Raw genomic sequence first — 19,121 nt, forward strand, 5'->3', positions numbered from 1 at the left:
TTTAAGAGATAAGTTGGAGATTACCCAAGCCTAGAAATTCTAAAGAATGAGATGCAGGATGGCATGCTGCTCTCTCTGCAAAGGAGAGGTGCCACACTGGGGACAGGGGCGCATAACTTCCAGTGTATATCAGGGAAATTGATATGTTACTGTTTCCCATGGAGTTGCTATGGTTGCCTGTAAGAAAGGGCTGTTGTGGCTTCTCTGATCTCCTGTCCAACAAGGCTACCTGGAAGGGCAAAGACATGGCAGCAGAATAAAGCTGAAGGCATCACCAGCTGCTCAGAAGTGGAGGAAGGCTGAAACATCTGGAATTGAGACATGCATATCTTCCTCGAGGGAATTGTGGTGGAAAGATCCACTGACAAATGTGCCATGGTGGGGGCGGATAATGATCAGGGCAGGTGGGAAAATCCTTGAAGGACTGAGGGGTGGACCCAACTTCAGACATGGGCTACTGTCATAGAAAACGAATTGCTGACATGTGCCGTCAGGGGCCAACTTCCCTGTACCTCTTTAGCTCTTCTCCCTTCCCCAGCCCATTGGGGGAAGGCCAGAAAGCATGGTTAGCAAGAAGAGGGCAGGGCCTGGGAGAAAGGGGGTAGAAGTGAGAGGTGGGAACAATGGATAAAATGCCAACCACATGTGGCCTCTTCTCTGTGGCAGGGGAGCCGCCCATGGCTGGCTATGAAAGCAGAGTACTCTTGGATGAAGTTTTAATTGTTACACTTGGATGGACATATGAATCACCAAGAAGAGGTTCACTTATCTCCTGAAAGGAATAGGAGCAAGAGAGGAGCTGGCCCTCATTCATCAATTTCATGGGTCAGTGGTAGACAAAAATAGAGCACTCTATAATTACATCTTTGGTGTCATGCTTAATCAAAGTAAAGCTTAAATATGCATTTTCTCATTTAAGCTTCCCAATGATCTTTTGAATCAGGTGCTGCTATTGTTCGCATTATACAGATGAAAAAATCAAACTTATAGAAGAAACTGTCCAAGAAAAAAATGGCCATGGAGAGCCAGGCTCCCTGTCTTCAGAGCTGCTCTTAGCGACTATGTAAGCTTCTCTCTCCCTGGTGAAAATCCAGGGTTAATGTTTACCATTATTCAGAATCACAGCCAACCTATTAGGCACTTTTTATACAAAAATAGAAAAAGCTACCTTTCCTTCCATCTGTTTGGGTGGGGGATGTCAAAATGTTTTTTATATATATATATATATTTATTGATTTTTTACAGAGAGGAAGGGAGAGGTATAGAGAGTTAGAAACATCAATGAGAGAGAAACATTGATCAGCTGCCTCCTGCACACCCCCTACTGGGGATGTGCCCGCAACCAAGGTACATGCCCTTGACCAGAATCGAACCTGGGACCCTTCAGTCCGCAGGCTGACGCTCTATCCACTGAGCCAAACCAGTCAGGGCTGTGCTGAGTTTTAAGAAGTAATTTACTAACTTCCACAGTAAAGTTTCATAATAAAGACATAACCCTCTAAAGACAGTTCCTGCATCCTCGTACCACAGCACCTGGCAGCTCTGTAGGCCCTATTGCCAGGCAACCCAAATCTGTCAAATGGTTTATTTCTTTGATACACGTCCTCCAGCCTCTGAAACCAACCAGATTATCAACAACGGCTTTTTCCTCACAGTGTCTGAAATCGAAGGATTCACGTTTACAAAGAGGGCATGCTCTCCCAGGAGGCAAGGGGGAGAAGAGACAACTCTCTCAGATGCCCTGTTCCTCAATCTACAAGTCACAAGAAAATACCTGCTAACTGTGAAACGTTCCACTTGAAATCCAGAGGCAGGAATCCAAATTCCTCCACCAGCTGTAAACAGAGCTTGAGGAAAATATCAGTGAACACAGGGGCGGGATAGACACGAGGGACACATCTGAATACTTACTGCTGTCACCTCCCACGGTACAGATGTTGCGAATGATCCTTTTCTTGACCTTCTGCAGTTCATCGAAGTTGTCAACCGTCAGTTTCTTACTTGCAGTCCCGGTGATCTGAATGAGCTGCTGGTCATCCACATTCCCGATGCCCACGCTGTAGATGTCGATACCTTTGTGTCTCAGGTCTTCAGCGGCCTGAGCCACCTCGTCTTGGGATTGGCCATCTGTGAGGACCAATAATACCTGTGGGGTACCGGTATTTATCCGGCTGCCCATGTCTGGCCGGAAGAATTGCCCCACCATCTGGAGTGCAGCGCCGATGTGTGTGTATCCAAAGATCTGCTGGATGTTTTCAATCTGAAGTGATATCTCCTTTTTCCCTACGAATGTTCCCAGTGGAAACTCTGACCGATAGGTATGGCTAAACTGAGCTGCTCCTATGCGCACTCTGTTGGCCCTGACATCAAAATCTTGGACGATCGATGCCAAGAAGGCCTTCATCTTCTTGAAGTCATCTTTATGAATGCTATTCGAACCATCCATGAGGAAAACAAGATCTACTTTTTCAATTTCACAATCTATAAAGGAGAGGAAAAGGAACAGCAACAAAAATTAGATTGTACTTCGTTCTTTCACCCAGCCTGATTTCAGTGGTTCTCAACCTTCTGGCCCTTTAAATACAGTTCCTCATGTTGTGACCCAACCATAAAATTATTTTTGTTGCTACTTCATTAGCTGTAATGTTGCTACTGTTATAAATCGTAATGTAAATATCTGATATGCAGGATGGTTTTAGGCGAATCCTGTGAAAGGGTCATTCGACCGCCAAAGGGGTCGCGACCCACAGGTTGAGAACCGCTGAGTTAAATGTTTGCAGCTATATAGAAATGGTATTTCTGAAAGTGGTTTCTTATCGTAGGCCACTCAGTGGTCACATTAATTGGAGAAGAAATAAAACCCATCAGTTCCAAAGGTGGTACTAGGGGGGAACAACTCACTTTTTTTTTTAAATACGTCTCTTTGCTTTTCCATTTGGTCTCACACCATTTTCTTTTCCAAGATGCTGGGGGAGGAGGATTGCTACAGAGAACTTGCTCTCACCTGTGATCTAGCCTTAACCCTTCTGGAAAACCCGGGGTCAGTAGCACATCAGGAAAAACAGATAGCACACATCCATTCAGAACTTCACCCAAAGAGACAGATGGTTTGTAGTACTGACTCAGCCTCCCTGGCCAGTTGAGCCAATGAGTGCTTTTCTGGTGTATTAAGACAAATTGAAGTTTTAAAGTCATGCCTTCTGATCTATGTCTCAGAAGTTTTCCTCTTTATCAGCCCCTTTTTGATGCATATAGGCAAAAATATCTACTTGAGAATACTATTTTTGAGCAAACAATTCAGTATAGCATAGTATGCTTCCTTGGTATTAACACAGAAAATACAAAACAAAAAGAATATGAAAGATGATTGCCAGTGAATGAGTTATGCTTGGCACATACTCATGTGTATCCCTTAGCCTTCTGGTAAGCATTAACATTTCCCTGAATTCCCCAGAGATCTCATCCTGGACCCAACTCACTTAAGTCTCATGTTAGCTTTGTGGAAAACAAAAGGTGTCTGAGAATCCCACAGCGGAGATATGCAAAAAGAGATAAAAAGAAATATGATAAATAGATCCTCCAGGAATTAGTTAACTTAATAAATTTCTTTGTTTTAGATTCAAATAAAGGAAATAAAGTACTTTTTCCTGCCCAAGGAAGAACTTTCTGTTTAAAAATGCAATGTCAGGCTGGCTGGTGTAGCTCATTGCTTGAGCATTGACCTATGAACCAGGAGGTCACAGTTCGATTCCCAGTCAGGGCACATGCCCGGGTTGCAGGCTCGATCCCCAGTGGGAGGCATGCAGGAGGCAGCCAATCAATGATTCTCTCTCATCATTGATGTTTCTTTTTCTTTTCTTTTTTTTTTTTGGTCTTTTATTTATTTATTTATTTATTTTATTTATTTATTTTTATTGCTTAAAGTATTACAAAGGGTATTACATATGTGTCCTTTTATTCCCCCCGTCCTTGACAGTCCCCTAGCCTCCCCTATCCCCCAGTCATCATTGATGTTTCTATCTCTCTCCCCCTCTCCCTTCCTCTCTAAAATCAATACATTTTAAAAAATAAAAGTAAAAAAGCAATGTCACTCTGGCTGCTGTGGGTTAGTGATCAGAGCATTGGCCTATGCACGAAAGGGTCATGGGTTTGATTCCTCAGGGCACGTGCCTGGGTTGTGGGTTTGCTTCCTGGCCCCAGTGGGGAAGCAGTGTGTTTCTCTTCACCTCTCTCCCTCTCCCTCCCTTCCACTCTCTCTAAAAACCAATGGAAAAAATATCCTTGGGTGAGGATCAACAAAAAGTATTAAAAAAATAAAAATGCAATGTTCTTTTCTACAGAAAAGAACAGATTGAATCTTAGGCAATGGCCACCTAGAAGATAAGAGATTTGTCCTAGTTTTCAGTAAGACCCAGAAAGACTTTGCTAGTTTTGTGAAAGAAAAAGATAGTTTCATTCTTAGGAGACAATACCTATGAAAACCAGTAAAGTTAATTTTTAAAAAGAACTGTATCAAGATGTTGGAATCCTAGATTAATAGCAATTTATCTAATAAAAAGTAGTCAGTATTTTTAGTACAATACTCTTAATAAAGACAAGGAATTTAAATAGATCATGATCTCCCTTTGAAATGGTGTAAAAGGACAGCTGAATGACTGAATGAATTACATACATACATACAGACAGACAGACACACAGACACATAGACATGAAAGTGGCAATGCAATCGCCAGATGCCAGAATAGAAACAGCATGCAGGGCAAAGGAAGTCCTACTGTACTCTGCTGGGGGGACATCTGAGGCCGGAATAGAATGTTTATTATTGACTCCAGGCAATGATCACTAGTTGTTAGGAAGGTATGGAATTTGATTTCTTGTGTAAAAAGCAGAAAGAAGAACTAATGGATGGAAATGACATGGAAACTAATTTGTGCCCCAATCAATAAAGCTTATTCAAAAAATTGTGAATTCCCCATCATGAGAAGAGTTTAGATCAGTGATGGCAAACCTTTTGAGCTCGGCGTGTCAGCATTTTGAAAAACCCTAACTTAACTCTGGTGGCACATATAGAAATTTTTTGATATTTGCAACCATAGTAAAACAAAGATGTATATTTTTGATATTTATATTATATATTTAAATGCCATTTAACAAAGAAAAATCAACCAGAAAAAGGAGTTCATAGGTTCACCATCACTGGTCTAGACAGAAGGGAGTAGTGATGTTGTAGAATGTATTCCTCTTTGGGGAGGAGGCCAAATGCGATGTCTTATAACGCGATTAGTGCTCCTCTCCTGTTTGCAGAACGTACTCTTGAGGGCTATTGCTTTCTCCCTCATTTGGACCTCTGCTGATAATGAAGAAAAACTTAATTGGCAAACCTTACCTACTTGTGAGGAGTTACACACACTGGCTGACACCTCTGAATATATCCCCTTCAGGCCTCCAAAAGTCTCCACGAAGAAGTACTTGTCCTCTGATCCTGCCATGGCGAGCAGCTCCACGGGGTTAGCACCCTTGATCCCCACGGCCAGGACAAGAATGCCTTTGTCCCGCAAGGCCTTGGCCGTGGCACTGAGATCTTTTGTATCATGGGACTCCCCATCGGTGATCACGATGAGGACCTGGGGGACCCCTCGTTGCACACGGCTGCCACGGGCTTCGGTGAACATGTGGTCTGAGAAGCCTAGTGCCTTAGCGGTGTACGTGCTGCCCCCTATGGGCTGGTCGTTCTGGAGCGCTGAAATCACCTCCAACTTTGTGTCAAGTTCATCCAGATAAAATAGCACTTCTGGGTTATCAGAATACTTCATAGCCCCAAACCGAACCTGATTCTTGCCAACATCAGCTTTTTTCACCAAGTTTATCATGAAATCCTTCATGATACCATATTCATCATAGTTAATGCTGCCAGAGCTGTCAATTACAAACACAACGTCTAAAACTTCAATTCGCTTGCATTCTAGGAGGAGGAGAAAGGAAAACCATGAGGTTAGCTTTGGACATCATGGGAGACTCACCACCCCTCGCCTGCTTTTTTATTGCCAATGTCTCCTCTCCACTGGATCAAGCTGTGCATTAGCATGTCCATTCCTTAGATAACATACACAATACATATATATTTGTGTTGGCAGTACATTGTAAAATTCAACTCGGGGAGTTTTTAGGACAAGGCTAACGTAAAGTAAAGGCTTCTGTAAAGGTTGAGAGGGGGACATGCTCTTGGACTAGAAAAAAATTTACAATTCTGTGGAAATTTTCCTGTATAAATGGTTCTTTCAACATGTGCTTTCATTTACACGGATTTGTCTGTTTAAGCCATAGGGTTTATGAAATTGTATTCCCAAGATAAGCCTTGGGGAAATGGCCAAAGAAAAAATGAATTTGGCAACACTGTATAGTTTTTCATGGTTATAGGACAGCTGACTTTTCAGGGTTTCATTTTCCCCCTTTTTTGACATTCTGGAAACACTATCTAGTTTCATTATTGGGCCTCATCATAGAAATAAGCCCATGTCACACTTGGCCCAACTGTGGTGATGCTCCCATTAACTTTTTTTTCCTTGGGTCAATGCCATGGAAAGTAAAGCAGGAAAGACCCAATTAATACTTAAGCCACGTCTATGGAGCATATTCTATGTAAAAGTGCAGAGGTCTACACTCCAACTCATTCTGGAGAAGTGGGATTGTAAAATGTTTAATGATTTAGTCCTTATGTAACTCGATGTCTCTGCAGGCTTTCAGGGGTATGTTCCAAATGTGAACTCATCCATTCTAGAGAAACGGAGTTATGAGAAAGGATTCCCCCACCCCTCCAACAGAGGTTCACCACATTTCCTTCTCTTGCCAGCCACTTGCTCACTAAGTGGTAGGGCTGTTGAAAGCCCTGGGGCCAATATATTTACCCCCAATGACTTCAAGAAAGGCTATGTGAGGTAACAGAAAATATATATTGGTCTCTGTCTCAGATCCTGACACAGAACTCACAAAACCCTTGTAATTTCCGGGGCGACAGGGGTGTCTTTTGTTCTAATGAGGTGACTCTGGATGGGCCCCTACTATGTGTTTCTTTCCTGTTGTCTCCTGGAAAGAATGGCTCCTGGGTGAGGGCGAGTCACCGGGAAGAGCAAGCATGGAAATTTCAGCCTCATTCCCATTTTCCTGAGAAGGGAGAAGGGCTGAAAATGGAGTTCATGAGGGATCATCCCAAAAGTACGGGGTTCAGAGAGCTGTTTGATGAACACATGAAGATTCTGGGAAAGTGAAGCGCTTGGCAATGTCATAGAATACGCTATATATACTTGGAAGTTCTGCACCCCTTTCCTCATAACTTGCCCTATGCATGTCTTCATCCTGGATGTTCATCGGGGTCCTTTATCATCGCCTTTAATAAACTGGTAAACGTGTTTTCCTGGGTTCTATGAGCCACTCTAATAAGTTAATTGAACCCGAGAAGATAGTTTTTAAACCTCCCATCTATAGAGCAGGTTGGTCAGAAGCACAGGTGATAACCTGGGCTTGTGACTGGTATCTGAAGTGGGGCGTGGGGTAATCTTATGGGAGTGAGCCCTCAATCTGTGGGACCTGATGCTACCTCCAGGTAGACAGTGTTTGACTTGAGTTGAATTCTTGGACACCCTGCTGGTATCTGACAATTTCTTGTTGATATGGGAAAAACCTCCACACACTGGGTGACCAGAAGTATCGGAAGTGAAGTGTGCCATGTGACTAGTAAAGAAGACAACAGGAGTGAAACAGTAGGGAAGAGCTGGGTTTTTCCCAACATAGGAAGGAAAAACATGAGTTTTTTTTTCTTTTGGAATGGTTTCACCAAAGAGGAAACGATGTCCTTCTGACCTTCAGCTGCCCTGGGGAGCTTGCGTGGATTTTTACTTGGGGTTAGTTTACTTGGGGTGCTCCTTCAAAGAGTTCAGATTTGCTCCCAGCATAATTACCAGGAAATACAAACTAGGTGTATCTCATTTACCACAAATAACAGACCACAATCAACCTTCTAGTAAGAACTGAACAAAACTATTATTTGAGTAACAGTACAAGGTTTCTCCCTTCCCTCAAAATTCCACTGAGACAATCATAGAGATTTTTTTTTTTTTCAGAATGCTTCTGTCATCAAGCCCCTCGAGTCACAGTATAAATAAGTTTCTTATATTTGTAGGGCTTTTGTTTTACCACTTTCATCCCTCATTTCACGAGAGGAGGACTGGGACTCTACTATTTATTTCCTTTGAAGCATCCATTGCTCAAGTTCCCCTACTAGAGTCCTCCTTTATTGGATTTAAAAAATATCAGTGTTTTTACAAATGTCATCTCATTTTATATAAGTAATGGATTTTAAAAACTGTAAAATAACTGACATATAGTAGACATTAGGTCAAAGGGAAGCAACCTTGCCCAGCAGGGGGTATGCCCCTCTATGGTCTGCTGTGGCAGCCCACACACAGCCCAAGGACTCAGGCTGGGCCCTTCAGCTCAAGGTGAAACAGACTGTGGTGTAATTCAGGCTCTAGTTTCCCAGGAGATCAGGCTGAAGCGAGACTCCAGCTAAGACCACCCTCTTGCTTAGCTCCTACCCATGCCCTACCCTGCTTTCCTTACTTCCCTTCTGAAAACACCTCCTCAAAAAACCACTTCCACAAGAATCCGGGGAACCTGACCCAGGATGTTACCACTTTTCTTCAATGGAGGCCTCATCATCCTGCTGCTATTTGTCTACAAATGGGAGAGGATCTAGGTGGACCCAAATTGTTCCTTACTGATTCTTTAACTCAACAGTTCTGTTGAAGAAAGTCACATTGCCTATGTAGGTCTAAAGCGTGGTTCTCAACCTCTGGCCCTTTAAATACAGTTCCTCATGTGGTGACCCAACCATAAAATTATTTTCGTTGCTACTTCATAACTGTTATGTTGCTACTGTTATGAATCGTAATATGAATATCTGATATGCAGGATGGTCTTAGGCGACCCCTGTGAAAGGGTCGTTTGACCGCCAAAGGAGTCTCGACCCACAGGTTGAGAACCGCTGGTCTAAAGCCATTGGGGTAACCATTTCAATCCAACAAAAAGTTTACAGTGTTCAATTAGTAGAAATAACGACTAACATGGACACGTGGTGTTTGGATAATCCCCCTGGCAGGAATGCCCAGGCCTACCTTCCCGGGGGCTGCATATTCCAAAAACAAGATCATCTTCAATGTGCTGCAGAATGTCAAAATTCTCAACATAAAACACCATGTCTGGCCTCCCGCTGATCTCCTCCAGCTGGGTGACATTGGAGCCAAACACCCCCACCGAGTAGATAATGATGCCTTCTTGCCGCAGTGCTACCGCGGGGTCCTTGACTATGTCATGAGCTTCACCATCCGTGATGAGGATGAGGAACTTCCTGACCTTGGGCCGGGCGCCCTTGGCGGGGCTGAAGTACTGAGACACAAAGGTCAGGGCGCTACCAGTCATCGTGGTTTGTCCAATGTGAGGCATGCGGTCGATGGCATCTGAAATTTCACTTTGCGAGATGTATTTGTTGAGTTGAAACTCCTCCTTATTGATGTCACTGAACTGGACTACGCCGACTTGCACCCGATCTGCCCCAATCTGAGATTTGCTCACCAGGCTTTTCATAAATGTTTTCATTTTGATGAAGTTGTCAAGTCCTATACTGCCAGAACTGTCCACCAGAAACATGATGTCAGCTTTCATCTCTTTGCAGGCTGCATGGGAGAAAGTGAAATGTTTATCATGTAAAAAGATTAAGAGTGAACAGGAAAAAAAAATTCTATATTGAAGCTAAATGTGTGCTTGGTAAGGATGGTTAGTTAGCAAGTAAATAAAGCACTGGCGGCCATAAAGTGACCAGTCCATTTGTTATTTAATGATTTGATTTAGTGTATTACTCAGTTTCTCAGCCTCAGGACGACTGACATTTTGGGCCAGATAATTTTTACTGGGTAGGGTAGTCTATTCATTGTAGGATACTGAGGGATGTTTTTCAGTATCCCTGACTTCTACCCGTTAGATGCCAGTCGCACTCCCTTAGTTATGGCAACCAGAAATGTCTCTAGACATTACCAAATGTCCCCAAAGGGGGCAAAATTCCCCTGGTTGAAAACTACTGATAGAGCTCTAAAAGAGTCCATAAAACTTTTGTTAAATTTAAATAAACCCAAAATATTTCTTCAAATAAATCATTTGGTCATTTACAAATGCAGTATCTAAGCATATATCTATGTTAGCAGGGGTTTGTGGGAAGAGGCTAATTAGTACTAATAAGGGAGAACTCGACCAAATACTTTATGCCTCAGATATGAATTAGAACCACACTCCAGTGCAGTGATGGCGAACCTATGAACTCATTTTTTTGGTTGATTTTTCTTTGTTACATGGCATTGAAACATATAAAATAAATATCAAAAATATAAGTCTTTGTTTTACTATGGTTGCAAATATCAGAAAACTTCTATATGTGACACGGCACCAGATTTAAGTTAGGGTCTTTCAAAATGCTGACACACCGAGCTCAAAAGGTTCGCCATCACTGCTCTCGTGGGCCCTCAGTTTTGTTCTGGAAACAAGCACAGCCACACAACCCGGAAATTCATGCTGTTCCTGCAAACCTGCAATGTCAAATATTGCAGGAGGGCCATCTGTGAGCCCGGGTCCAAAGGGAAAGTCGCCATTCTCCTACCTTCTTCAGTACAGATTTCTTGAACAACTTGGTTTCTTATGTCTTTCAAAGCGTCAAAGTCATTCACGTAGTACACCCTCTTTTCCTCGCCTGCAATTTCCCGCAGCTGTGTTTGGTTGGCCTCCTGGACCCCGATGGCATAAACACGGATGAGCTCCTCTCGCAGCCTGTTCGCAGGCTCCAGGATGCTATCCTGGGACGCGCCACTTGTCAGGACCACAAGGTGACACGGCACTCGGTTTCCTCGCTGCTTCTTTGCCTTTTGCAACAGCCCCAGCGTGAAATTCAGGGCTGCGCCCGTGTTCGTGCTCCCACCCAGCTGCCGGATGTTCTCGATGGCCTTCCCCAAATCCTGCTTGTTTGAGTATTTATTGATCTCAAATTCCAAGTCCCAGCTGTCGGCGTACTGGACGGCCCCAACCCGCACCTTCTGGGGGGCGATGTTGAACATCTTGACGACCTCTGACAGGAAGGTCTTCATTTCTTGGAAGTCTGTGGCCTGGGTGCTCCCGGAGCCATCGATGAGCAGATAGATGTCTGCTTCTTCAGTGTCCACACAACCTAAGGGGGAACCGACAGGCTGAGTGTGGCAGGGGGGCGCGTGTGAGGAAGAAATGGGAGCGGAGAGTAAGAACAGCAAATACGAGCATCTTCAGATGGACAAATGGGAACAGCTTCCAGGTGTAAAAGACACGCTCTGCTAGCTTAGCACAGGGGACTCTTAGCATCGGCAGGGCCAAATGAGTTTCTTTTGACAGTTTGTGACTATTTTGATCATTCCCTGCCATGAATCAAGGCAAACTGGGATACAGCAAAAGATAAGAAAGAAAACTTGAACATGCTTTTCACAAGCCACTTCTCTCATTAGTGAATAATGGCTTCGCAAAAAGTCAAGCGGTGTGTTGTGAAATGGAGAAGGTCTCTAACTGAACATAGTGGACATATGAGCTCTATTTCTTGAGAACTTGAATAATTTACTCCTTACTCACTCCTTGTCATTTAACAAAACTAGGGGTATTGCCAGTGGCCTTATTTGTGTAGGACAAGGGCAATTTTATAATAAACATGCTATAAATATTTGTTGAAGAATGTACACATACTTATGTGTGTATATACACATACAAAATATTTATAGAGCACACATGTGTGTATGTATAAAATATACAAAATACATTATCTGTTTGTCTAAACTCATGGGTACTAGACTAGTACTTCACAACAAATTAATTACAATGTCCTCAATCTAAATCATGCTTCCTATTCATTCTCTAAGTTGGAATTTGAGGATGAGGGGAGAGGAGAAAAGAGAGAAAATTTACAAAAAGAAAAAAAGGAACAAAGAAAAGAGCAGGGGAACACAAGAGGCGAAGGAGAGGGGGAAAAAGTGAAGAGAGAAAAACAACAAAGGATGGTATTCTGGGGTGTTTGTAAGTAACCAAGAATCCAATTAAAGCTGCACAAAACCGGAGGTAGAAAGGAAAACCCTTTTGACCCATTCCAATACCTCAATAGCTTTTATTTTCCCCAATACGTTCCATGTGATCAAGGTCAAGTAAGAAATTAGGAACTTATGCTCACTCCCTACCTAATACCCCACCGATCGCTTTTGTACACAGAATACCTAAAAGGCAAGAAAGAGAGAAAAGGATGGAATAATACCTCCCTCAGCAAAACACTTTACCGGATTTGAGGGTTTCAGTGCGCTCTGAGAAGACAGAGACTGTGTGTGTTATTTGCTTCCGCAGCTTCTTCAGAAACGTCTGGTTGTGAGCAGCCAGGTCGGAGAAGGTCTTCAGTTTGGAGACATACAGCTCGGCGGGGTGCGATGCTATCCTTTCCAGCTGGCTGTCGCTGGCCCCCTCCACGCCCATGGTGAAGATGGTCACGCCCTGGCGTCGGAGGTTCAGGGCTGCCTTGGTCACATTGTCTTCCGACGGCCGGTGGGTCACCAGCACGGCGATCTGGGGCACCCCCTGGTTCTTGCGACTGCCTCTCTGTGCACTGAAGACCTCCTTCCTGATCTGTCTGATGGCGGCCCCAGTGTAGGCCTTCCCAGCCTGGGGAGAGAGGCCTTGTATAGACTGGAGAACCTCCGACTTGTTGATGCCTCTGCTCAGTGAATTGATCACCTGCGTCTCATTGCTGTAGGCCACGAGGCTAACCCTCATGCAGTTTTCCTTTATGTCGAGAGCAGATACACTTTCTTCTAGGAACTCTTTAAGGTAGTCCAAGTTGTCCTGGCTGCCATTGACGGACACATCCAACAGGAACACCACGTCGGCCACGGAGGGGCCTTGGCAAACTGTGTGGGCAGGGATGGAAGGAGCACAATTTTAGTGGGTCAGCTTCTCTGCTCGGCATTCGGAGGCATGGAGAACATCTACAGAGCTGGGTTATGCACTTAAAGAAACAAGGAGGTATATGAAATTATTAGGCAGCTCATATCAGAGGGTCCTGGGTTCAAATATTGGATCTCAGCTAAACTCCCAGCTTCAATGTCCTCCTCTATAAATTGGAGATAGTAGTCATACTTACCTCATAGAGTTGTTATGGAAATTAAATGAGATAAGGTGTTTAACCTGTGGCCTGGGACCTAAGAGTCATTCAATGAACAGCAGCTACTATTATCGTATTAAAATCATTAAGCATCATCGCTGTTGAAATCAGCATAGTCCAAATATTCCTACGGGATAATACTGAGATGTCAATGATACTTTTGCCATTATTTTATTTGGGAAAGATACTCATAATAGGATTCATCTTTTCATAGATTACCACAAGAAAAGCATTCTCTATTAACAACAGATAATTTTATATGTCATGTCATTCCAACTGATGTAACTAGAAATAATGGGAGTTTGCTCTGTTGCTTGTACACTTGGAGCAAATTGTTTCTCACTGGCTCTCCCCTGTCCCTCACTTGAACGATGTTCATAAGCTCTTGCCCATTGTTAACAGAACAGTACAAGGTCCCTGGGACAGCAGGTGGGAGGTGGAGCAGAACACAGGGCAGCTAATTCAGACAGAGAAGCAGGAAGGGAGGCAGTGTGGGGCTGAAATGACCAGGGTGTGAGAATCCAGAGACCTGACTTAGCTCTGACTTCAAACTGCATTCTGCCCTGGCCCAGGTCATGTCACCAACTCTAAGGATGGCTACGGAACAGGGGGTTTGGGCAACTTAATTAAAGCTATTTCCAGCTCTAACATTCTGTGATCAAGGATTTCTCTAGGAAAAAACTTATCTTTCAAACAAACCCTTCACATGGTTAAAGAGTATCAAGAAACACCAAGAATTGTGGGGTTCACTGGATTTAAAATGTCCACAACCAGCCCAGCAGGCATGGCTCAATGGTTGAGTGTCAACCTAGGAATCAGGAGTTCACAGTTCAATTCATGGTCAGAGTACATGCCCAGATTGGGGCATCACATCCAGTGTGGGGCACGCAGGAGGCAGTCGATCAATGATTCTCTCTCATCATTGATGTTTCTATCTCTCCCTCCCTCTCTCCTTTCCTCTGTGAAATCAATCCTATGTAATAAAAGAGTAATATGCAAATCAACCAAATGGCAGAACAAATGGTTGCTATGATGTGCACTGACCATCAGGGGTCAGACACTCAACACAAGAGCTGCCCCCTGGTGGTCAATGTGCTCCCACAGGGGGAGCACCACTCAGCCAGAAGCTGGGCTCATGGCTGATGAGTGCAGCAGCAGTGGCGGGAGCCTCTCCTGCCTCTGAGGCAGCACAAAAGATGTCCAACTGCCAAGCCGTCAGTTGGACATCCCTCAAGGGCTCTCAAACTGTGAGATGGCACAGGCCAGGCTGAGGAGATCCGCCCCCCCCCACCCCCGCCACCCACCCTTCGAGTACACAAATCTCATGCACCGGGCCTCTAGTAAAAATATATTTTTAAAAAATAAAATAAAATGGCCACAATCAATGGGCCCTTTGGAACACACCGATATTTAACAGCTAAAAATACAGCCCAGCTTTTGGGGAAAGGGATGTCCTTGGAACCTCAACCGTCTCTCCACGTTGATTTCTCAAAAGCATTTTATCATCATTTCTATGTGTGCACCCTAAGCCCACCTTCCATAAGAACATCATCCACTGCTCCCGCCTTGTACTGAGTCGCTTCCTTGATGATCTGCGTCATGTTCTGGGAAAACGTGCTGAGGTCTCTGACGGTCCGAAGGTTGACATGGAACTGAGCCGTGGCCATGGCCTTCAGGTTCTCCTCAGAGGCTTTCTGCAGCCCCACCGAGATGATCCTCACCCCGTCTTTCTGAAGAGCCTCGGAAGCCTCTTCCACATCATCCTCGGATTCTGCCGAAGCCAGGACCACCAGAACCGGGGGGAACAGCTTCTTGTCTCTGCCATTTGCAGGTCCAGAGAAATAGGTCCTGTGAGCCTCCCGGAGAGCGTTTCCGATCCGCAGGGCGCCGCCCTTGAACAGGAAGTTCTTCTTGAGGTGGTTCAACATGGGGTTCCTGCCCTTGAAGGTGTTCAGCTGGAATTCACTGTGGAGCTTGTCACTGTACTGGGCCAGGGCCACGCGGTATTTGCTGGCCTCTATGGGGAGACTGGTGATCACTTTGTTGATGAATGTTTTCACCAGAGGGAAGGACTTAATTCCCAGGTGATCAGAGCTGTCCACCAGAAACACCACATCTGCATACTCAGGGCCTGCAAACCCACACAGAACCAAATCAACAAAGCATAAACTTTAAAAAGGTACTGCCATGCTTAATGCCAACCATTTGGGGGAAAACGTACTTTCCTGTTTTATCTGTATTTTTAATACCTTCCCAAGGAACTGAAAATAATAGCCTGACATTACACATCTTCTCCAGAAAAAATACTTGTTTCTAGGGCCAATTGCAAAATTAAACATCACTTTTGCAAGGAACAGGTTCATTAGAAATGGGTAAGTTTAGAGTAAAAACTCCTGTGTTTTTATACTGGTAGTAGGTAATTTCCCCTTACACCTTTTTAAATTTTTGCTTTCAGAATTTGACCTCAGTCTATATCAAGAGGATAAAAATTTTAATTGAGAACTAAACTGCTTCAAATTTGTTTGAATAGAGAAATATGAAAGATAAGCTTTTATTGTGATTCCCGTTTAAGTACTGCAACAAAGTGAGTGATTAACTTATAAAAATATTAGTTTTGTTTGCCAGTGTCAAATTGATGAAGTTTAAAAAGTACCTAAAAATCATAAAAATATGAGATTGCCATAATCTACTTTAAGATTACTTACAGCCCTAACCAGTTTGGCTCAGTGGATAGAGCATTGGCCTGTGGATTGAGAGGTCCCAGGTTCGATTTCGGTCAAGGGCATGTACCTTGGTTTCGGGCACATCCCCAGTAGGGGGTGTGCAGGAGGCAGCTGATCGATGTTTCTCTCTCATGTTTCTAACTCTCAATCCTTCTCCCTTCCTCTCTGTAAAAAGTCAATAAAAAAAATATATATTTTTTAAAAAAGATTACTTACAATTTTTTTATAAACCATATGAGTGAGCATTATAATTGATAAGTTTATTCTTACATGTGTAAATGTGATAGAAATCTGTATATCTTAAGCTAGGAAAATGATTATGGTTTTAGTTTCTATAAAAATATAATTTTTATAGAGGAATATATACTTAGTTGAACTTTTAATGCTTCATTCAATGCTGGGATGTAGAATTCTACTTTTATGTGCTAGAGAATCACTGGGTTCAAGCACAAAATGCTGTGTATTGGTGATCTGCTGGTTTGAATTCAGAGTTCTCAGCACTTTAGGATCTATTTCTTATCCAGGGAAGGAAGGGAAATGTCTGTGTGCGTCCGGATGGTGTATACTTAAGAAGGTATGATGCAAATGAACAAGTAACAGAAGTCCTGACTTTGTTACCAGCTAACTCTCACAGCTCTGTCAAGCCATTCAATATACTTGGGCCTGTTTCCTCACCTTTAAAATGAGAAGATTCAATAAGAAAATATCTAAGGTCCCCTTCTCACTCTCAGATGCTGGTTATCTGATATGATTATGAGATACATTATAATCAAATTAAAATAAAATCCATCTTTTCCTATCTACAACTGGTAGGAAACCAGCTTTGGCACCCCTAGGTTTATTTCATTCTCTTCATAGCAGTCTCACTGAGGCATAGTGGATAAAGCCATTCTTTCTTGTCTTCTAAATAACCTAATTTCAATCACTTTGAGTTTCCTTTGATGATCACTTAGCCACTTAACATTTTAGGGGGAGAATTAAGAGAGGGTGCATTAATATCTTCCTCCAAGAGAAGGCTGGAACCCCTACAAGGACTGTCGGCAAGCCCTGCCCAGGATGACTTGATTTGTAACCAAAGCGACCTTCCTATTCATGGATAAACCATCACTTCTTGTGTGTGGAGAAAGGAAATGTAGACAACTGGCACATGAGCTAGATTCAGCTTTTTCTTTAAAAAGCCGAATATCAGGCCCAGTGAGACATCAAAGGTAGATGCTTGCAGGACAAAGTCTTAGTTTATCTCTTCAGAAAACTTACTACCAAGGTCAGAGCCCTTGAGAAAGCTGGGCAAACTAACACAGATGGCCCTGAACATGAAGGGACCAGTGTGCCAACTCGTTATTTAAGAAGAGGTAGAGGCAGAGAAGGGTAGGTCAGTATTTTGAGTTCAAGTCCACTGGACATAGATTGCTGACAGCCAGCCAGCTATGGTGCTTTCTCTTCAGAGTAAAAGCATTTTCTTTACAATATCAGATTAAATTGTTTATACTGGAGCAAAAGCTGTATGAGCAACCAAGAGAATGTTTTGGCACAAATGAATTAGGAAGAGACAGTCCAAGATTTCCAGGCCTGAACCTAATAGTAAGAGACAGGATTTTATGCAACCTCCCAGAAGACCTAAATGGGGTTGAAACTGAGGACAAAATAGCAGCTCTTGTATCTATCGTTAACAATGAATAAATTCCAGAGACAAATGAGCTTCAAAAAGAAACTGAGCTACCACCCCACCCTTCCAAGTATCAAAATCAAGACACAGTGAAACGAAACTCAACTTTTAAGAAAGTCAAAATCATGTATTTTCCAAAATGAGTTAAAGAATTCTTTCCAGTTCTTTCCTTACCAGAATCTTGGTTCATAGAAACATGGGAGCAAATTATTACGAGGAACAAAATCAGCAACATTTTCATATTATGAGCTGAAAAATCTCCAACTTGAAATCTGAAAGGGCGAAAAGGAAAACATCGAAGAATGTTCTGGATATTATTTGGAAAACAAGACCCACACATATCAGATTAAATCGTTTAAACTGGATCGAAACTTGCTTTATTTTCACCCACACATATAAGAATACACAAAATTATGTGATAAATTGGGTGCAACAGGGGATAAGGAGCATTTGCGGTTTCCTCCTGACCTTCTGATCTGCGAAGTGCCTTAGAGAAAAGCGAACGACCACCATTTACAGAATCACAGGTTTCTCCTGGTCCCCAGACCTGCACAAACACAAGATTTTAGACTGTCAGTAGAGGTAGCCAGAAGCATTATAGTTTCAACAATAATACGTGTTCCTATTTGTCTTCCCCCCCCCCCCCCCCGCCCCTAGTATTATCGGGTCTACTCATTGCCAAGACAATTCAGAGTTCATGATTGGGACAGTCTAAGGCCTGACTTTGTAACTGCTCCATCACGAACACGTAGGTGTATTTTATATTTGAGCAGTAAACGTCTTTACATGTGGCCAATTAATTTTTTCTTCCTTTTTCCCACATAAATAATTAGAAAAGTAACAATTTCTCTTCATCCTTAAATATGAAAGAAAACAAAAGGTAAGTAGTGACCCTCCTCATCCCATACGATAGCTTGCTGCTCAGAATGACTCAATTTGTACTATTTTGCTTCCAACTGCCTACAACTGCCCAAGGTAAGATGTTTCCAATTCTAACTAGTCACCTTCAGTTATTCATTTTATGAAATGAAACAGGATATTAAAGATATTGAAAATAAATATTTTAAGTGTTGGGTTCATTCAGAACACTCATTCATCCATTGAGTGGAAAAATTAATTGATTCATATTAAAAACCAATGTCTGTTTCTTGCTTTATTTTCACCCACACGTGGATTTGCGAGGGTCTATATGGCTGCCTCACTCCTTGTCTGGCAGGCTCCTGGTGCTTAATATTTCACCCCCTTCAGAAAAGGAACCTCTGCCATGAGAAATTCCATCCCTATTTTCTCACCTACTTCATCATCCCTCTGACATTCTGGAATCTGGGACTCTGTTCTACTCCTTTATCAGAAGCCTAGATGAGATCAACTTTTCAGGCTGTAAAGTCAATTTATCAATCCTTTTCCAGAGGTAATCAGTGAGCTGGAAGGGACTTGTAAGTGGTTGGTTTGTTTTTTTTTAGTTCAACCCTAT

The 19,121-nt window shown here is 42.9% G+C and overlaps 1 protein-coding gene across 1 annotated transcript in view; it reads right to left on the bottom strand.

Annotated features, from left to right (window-relative positions):
- The window catches only part of COL6A6 (collagen type VI alpha 6 chain), a 97,061-nt gene extending 78,858 nt beyond the window's left edge, over positions 1-18,203 (bottom strand). Inside the window, exons 1-8 of the mRNA XM_036332645.1 lie at positions 18,116-18,203; positions 17,822-17,919; positions 14,793-15,389; positions 12,384-13,004; positions 10,703-11,263; positions 9,171-9,728; positions 5,387-5,962; positions 1,912-2,481 (exon numbers count right to left, since the gene is read on the bottom strand). Of these exons, the coding sequence (XP_036188538.1) occupies positions 1,912-2,481; positions 5,387-5,962; positions 9,171-9,728; positions 10,703-11,263; positions 12,384-13,004; positions 14,793-15,389; positions 17,822-17,888 (3,550 nt within the window). The 5' untranslated portion in view covers positions 17,889-17,919; positions 18,116-18,203. The remainder of the gene's footprint in view (positions 1-1,911; positions 2,482-5,386; positions 5,963-9,170; positions 9,729-10,702; positions 11,264-12,383; positions 13,005-14,792; positions 15,390-17,821; positions 17,920-18,115) is intronic.
- Positions 18,204-19,121: the final 918 nt, after the last annotated feature.

Source organism: Myotis myotis, unplaced genomic scaffold (assembly GCF_014108235.1).
Source record: "Myotis myotis isolate mMyoMyo1 unplaced genomic scaffold, mMyoMyo1.p scaffold_m19_p_13, whole genome shotgun sequence".
In the NCBI taxonomy this organism is placed as follows: domain Eukaryota; kingdom Metazoa; phylum Chordata; class Mammalia; order Chiroptera; family Vespertilionidae; genus Myotis; species Myotis myotis.